Below are 5461 nucleotides of genomic sequence, written 5' to 3' on the forward strand. Positions count from 1 at the left end.
AAGGGAGGGGAAAAGCTATTATCTGCTTAATTAATCTGCTTCATGAATCTCCCACTTTTCTCCAGACAGACCGAAGGCAGGCTGCAGAAACAATTAAAATCCAAGCAGAGCTGCTCTTGAAAGCTAGCCAGGCTCAGACCCAGTTTGTATTTGGATGGGAGACCCTCAGCCATCCATCCCTAAGGCTGAGAGAGAGAGTGACCTGCCCAAGGCCAGGTTTCCGTGGCCCAGAGTGGATTTGAACCCTGGCCTCCCAGAGAGCCAGCATGGTGGCAGGCTCTGAGCTTTTGGACAATGACTCAGGAGACCAGCGTTCGAATGCCGTTGAGCCATGGAGACCCACTGAGTGACATTGGGCAAAAGCACACTCTCTCAGCAGCCTCAAAGGAAGAAGGAAGGGGGGCAAAACTTCTCTGAAGAAATCTGGCCAAGAAAACCCATGACAGCTCCCAGCGTCCCCACCTGACCCTCAGGCCACAACCCTTGCCTGGCTCATCGGAGGCCTTTATGGGCCCATTCTAGATGTCCAGTCTCTCTGGCCTCCTCAGGGTCATCCGGTGGGAACATGGGAGACAGAGGGGCTTCTCAGTGGTCATCCCTCTGCTCTGGACCTCCCCCCATTCTGGAAGCCAGTCCAAGTACTACCTTGCCCCTGGCCTTTGGGAATTGGCTGTAGCCTTTCAAGGGCCTCTTGCTTGCTTTGTGGTTTGCGTCCATTCGCTCTGTTTTGACCCGACCAAGCATTTGACTCTTTGAGGTCACTTTTACATTTATTGAATATACGCATGTATAAGTCTAGGCCTTGTACTCAAAAGATTGATCCAAGAAGGTTGACTTATCCATGGGTCAAGGTAAGTGCTGCACTTTAACTGTTACCAGAAAAGGGCCCATTCCCAGGAGAAAGGCCAGAGCGCAATCTGTCCTGGAAGGACTGACCCTCCCCCTTTCTCCACTCTCCTCCATCCCAGAATAATTTGGGGTGAGCAGAAACAGTTACTGTATATACTCATATATACGTCTAGAAATTTTAGTCAAAAAATTGAACCCCAAAACCCTTGGAGCCCCATTATTAAGGGCTATGGATGAGTGAAACCAGTGATACTGTCCCCAGACCGGGCTGAGTGGGCATTTGGCCTTCTCCTGCTTGACTCCTTGGCCTGTCCTTGCAGAGCATCAGCTGCGTCGGGTGGAGCGTCTGCTGCTGGTGACCGACGAGCAGGGTGCCATCCTGGGCTTCGACTTCCAGCTGTCGGGGGCTCCAGAGGCAGCTGGACAGGGCTCTCCCGCCGGACCTCGCCCAGGCCCTTGGTCCCTGGAGCTGCGAGCCTTCACACTCCTCTGCCAGAGCATGTCCTGCCCACTGGGCGCTGGGGAGCCACGCCGTCCAAAGCTCCTGGCCGTTGGGGACGCCGCCTTGCACAAGTGAGGAGAGCCAGGGTCCGGGGGTCGGGGTTCCCTTGGCCTAAGAGCCTGCCGCCATGCCAGCTGGCCCTTCTCTCCACAGGACCCTAGAGCCGCTGGTCGCCCGACTGGGGATCAGGATGAGCCGGACCCCGATGCGCGGCTGGGGACCCAAGCCCTCCTTCTCCTTCCCCACAACACGCGTCCGCGCCTGCCATGTCTGCAAGCGGCACAGCTTCGAGGGGCCTCTCACCCCCTGGTGAGAATGAGACCCTGCCGAGGGAACAGGGCACGGGGCACAGGGGTCGGCTGTAGGGTTCGCCTGGACCTCATGGCCCAACTGATCCCTGACATGCACCCCACCGAAAGGACTGCAGGGGTGGCACATCACGGGGCAGATGCTGGGGGGCCAGGGGGCGGGCGAAAGAACCCTCTCCGAGTGTCCTGACTGTCAGGGTGCTGGATGGGGGGTCCGTGGGGGTCTCCTCTGCCTCCCCTGACCTCCTCTGCCCCCATTGCCCCCCCCAGCCAGCACTGCAAGGCCGTCCTCTATTGTTCAGAGCGGTGCCGGAAGCTGGACTGGATGCGGAGCCCCGAGGATATTGGCCACCAGTTCTGGTGCCAGCGAATGGCCGGCTACATGGCCCACGCCCGGGACCTGGCTAGCCTCCCCTTCACTTTTGCCGCAGGTGGGATGCTGACTGCCCCAGGACAGGCCAGAACCATGGCGGGTGGGGGGCACAGTGCTGCCAGGGGGCAGTTTCTCACTGGTCCCTTGCCTTGCCCCCCTCTGACCAGAGGCAACGAGTGAGACCTTCAACAAGGAGGCCTTCCTGGTGACCCGGGGACTGACCCGCGGCTACTGGGCTGGAGAGAGCATGCTGGTCCGGGCGCCCGACTATGGCCTCGGCCTCCAGGGGGGACCCCAGCGGACACCCCCATTCCCCAAGAGCGGTGAGGTGGCTGGGGGGGGAGGCAGGGAGGGGGTCTCTAAGGAGTAGGGGGCCTACTGCCTCCCAGGAAAGAAGGAAGGTCTACCAGGCACCACCACCCCTCCCAGGACAGTGGGACCCCCAAGTGGGGGTGGGATGTGGACGGGGGGACATCCCTCTGACCAGACCCTTTGCTCTCCCTTTCCAGGGAACCCCTTTGAGGCTCTGCGGCCAGAAGGAGGAACTGCACTGCCCCCGGCCCCCCCCAGAGCCCCCCACCCCTCGGACCTTCTTCAGTAAGAGGGGCTCTCTGGGGGGAAGGCTGGCATGGGGGGCTCAGGGGACTCCTGTGAGGGTGAACCCCCTTCACCTGCCCCTCTGGCACCAAGGCCTAGGACCTTCATGCCCCCCTCAGCCTCGGGGCGTCTTTATCTCTCTAATCCTGCCATTGGTCAGTACTGCCATCGCACCCAGCGCCTGAACTCATCCTGCCAGAAACACTTGTGTCGCAATACATGCGTGGATCGATGATTCAGGACACAGGCGTCTTGTTCCATGGAAGTAATGGCCATGGAAGGGATTCTTGCTCTGGCTCTTGACTGGCCTGAGCCTGACTGACCCCTCCCTCAGACCAACTTGACCTCCCCCCCAGCCAATCCCTGGCCTCTTTTGCACAGGATCCACTGATCTCCCAGGGCCAATGAACCCTTTCCAGGTTCTAGTCCAAACTTGAAAGGAGTTCCTTGAGGTGCTGGAGCTATTTTAGGGGGAACCACTTTCATCTCCTTTGAAGTATGGATTGGCTGCCCTACCAGCATGGGACCCACCAACATTGGGGAGTGGGGTGGGGTTCATCAGGATGATGATTCCCCCCTCCCTGCTGTCTGAACCCCAATTCTCCATCTCCTCCCCCTCCCCACATCCCTCTGACAGGCTCATGGAAGGAGTACTACCAGTGGCGGGGGCTGCCCCTTGGAGCCCCTCTGGCGGTCATTCTCAGCTACCCGCTGACCATGTACTACATCATCACCCAGCTGGCCCCACAGCACTGTGAGTATGGGGGAACCAGGCCCACTTGGGGACCCAAAGGCCCCTTCCTTCCTTCCTTCCTTCCTTCCTTCCTTCCTTCCTCACTGTGCCCTCTGGAGGTGGGGGGAGGTGGTGAGGGGTCTCACATCCCAGGGTCCCAATGACCCCCCAGACCAGGGACCGATCCCCACCTGGTCAAAGGAGGCAAGGCCACCAGGGACAGTCTCCAAGGGTTTCCAAAGTGGGCCACTGGGCAGCAGCCAAACACCCATCACCTGCTTCTAGCAAAAGTGTCCCTTTGCAGAAGGATGGCCTGCAGGGCTTATGGGCCACTTGGGGCACTTTGGGGGCCCACACGCTGACCCCTTCTTGAATGGGGGGCATTTGTCCCCACATCTTGGGCTGGGCCGTTGGGGCCAATGGATGACATGGAGAAAGGCTGTACTTTAATTGCTTTTCCAAAGAGTGTTTATAGTGAGATTTTGACAGTAATTTTTTAAGGTTCCTGCCACTTGGTTTTCAATCCTAATCCTTTTCCTTTCTCAAGAACACAACAGAAAGTAACAGAAAAGTAGTGAGAGAGAAGAACAAGTTACTTTCCTTCACCAGTGTTGCCACCAGCAATGGGAACAGGCATCTTTCCCAAAAATGAAAGTAATGGGAACCAATTACTTTGCATAGAATCATAGAATCCTAGAGTTGGAAGAGACCCCAAGAAGGGCCATCCAGCCCCAGCCCCTTCTTCTGCCATGCAGGAAATCTAAATCAAGGCATCCCCAAGAGATGGCCATCTAGCCTCTGTTTAAAGACCTCTAGGGAAGGAGACTCCACTACACTCCGAGGGAGTTTGTTCCCTTTCCGTCCTTTGGGCAGGATAGAGGATAATTTTGAAGGAACCGATCCAAAGCCTTTCCCCTGGCCTGAGTTGAGTAGGGCAGGCCTATCTTCTCAGGGACTGAGCCCCTCTCCCCATTTGGCCTTTTCTCCCTTTTCAGTTCCGGAGCTGAACATCCTGAACAAACAATCCCTCAAGATCCATGTGGTGGAAACTGGCAAGGAATTTGGGGTGCTGATGGCCTTCTGGGTAAGTGGAGGGGACCCTGTATATGCTTGGAGGGGAGGGGGATCTTTACTGGGAGGTTGGACTGAGCCCACTCCTCAGGGCCTTTGCCTCAGCAGAAGAAGGTTGCACTAAAGCTGCATCCACACTGGAGAAATAACCCAGCACCGCTTTTTAGCATCCTGGCTCAAGGCTATGGAATTCTGGGAGTTGGAGTTTGTTGTGGGCTCAATGCACAGCAGAGCTACATACTCCAACTCACAGAATTCCATAGCCTTGAGCCGCAGCAATTAAAGTGGTGCCAAACCGGATTATTTCTCCAGTGTAGATACAGTCTAAATTACCTTTGGGACCCCTTCCCACTCTTATGGCTCCCCCCCCCCACTTTGCAGGAGCTGTCGGTGTTGCTGCCCCACGTCTCCCTGGAGCTTCTCTTTGTGGGGGACACTTTGCCCCCCGAGTTGGACGGCCAGCAGTTCCTTTTGCAGAGAGATGTGAGTCCCTTCAGGGCCCCAAAAGCCCCAGAAGGACCCACCAGCAAGTGGAGGGGAGGGGGAGGGATTGCTTATCTCTGTCTCTTCCCCCCCCAAAATGCACAACCCTCACCCCTCTCCTTCTGTTCCGCTAGAGAAGGGAGTCAGACGGATCTGGACCCTTGCACACTTGGTGCCTTGGAGACCAAAGGGAGCCCCCTACAACACATCCCCTTCCCAAGTGTGTATGGGGGTCTCCACTCATTTCCTCTCCCCTTCTCAGGAAGAACAAGGGGTCTCTGTCCAGCCTGGGCTGACCCCCAGGTCCAAAGGGGGCCGCCGTGAGCTGCAGTTGGGGTTCAGCGCTCGCCCCTATCACCTCCTGCAAGCCCCCAAACCAGACCTGGTCATCGGTGAGAGGAAAAGGGGAGGGAACGGAGGGGAGGAGACCCCCCAAAAGGGTCAGAGGGCAGAAAGGGTGGCTCTGCTGCATCTGACACTCCCTTTCCATGCAGGGTTCAACTCTGGATTTGCCCTCAAGGAGACTTGGCTGAGTTCTCTCCCCC

The 5461-nt window shown here is 57.4% G+C and overlaps 1 protein-coding gene across 1 annotated transcript in view; it reads left to right on the forward strand.

Moving 5' to 3' along the window:
• Positions 1–5457, forward strand: part of ZMYND15 (zinc finger MYND-type containing 15) — a gene marked incomplete at its 3' end in the record, with an annotated part of 6796 nt that extends 1339 nt beyond the window's left edge. Inside the window, exons 2-11 of the mRNA XM_042473938.1 lie at positions 1112–1422; positions 1505–1660; positions 1930–2090; positions 2200–2355; positions 2542–2629; positions 3202–3383; positions 4358–4446; positions 4815–4916; positions 5179–5308; positions 5411–5457. Coding sequence (XP_042329872.1) covers positions 1112–1422; positions 1505–1660; positions 1930–2090; positions 2200–2355; positions 2542–2629; positions 3202–3383; positions 4358–4446; positions 4815–4916; positions 5179–5308; positions 5411–5457 — 1422 coding nt within the window. The remainder of the gene's footprint in view (positions 1–1111; positions 1423–1504; positions 1661–1929; positions 2091–2199; positions 2356–2541; positions 2630–3201; positions 3384–4357; positions 4447–4814; positions 4917–5178; positions 5309–5410) is intronic.
• Positions 5458–5461: the final 4 nt, after the last annotated feature.

This window comes from Sceloporus undulatus, chromosome 6 (genome assembly GCF_019175285.1).
Source record: "Sceloporus undulatus isolate JIND9_A2432 ecotype Alabama chromosome 6, SceUnd_v1.1, whole genome shotgun sequence".
NCBI classification, from domain to species: domain Eukaryota; kingdom Metazoa; phylum Chordata; class Lepidosauria; order Squamata; family Phrynosomatidae; genus Sceloporus; species Sceloporus undulatus.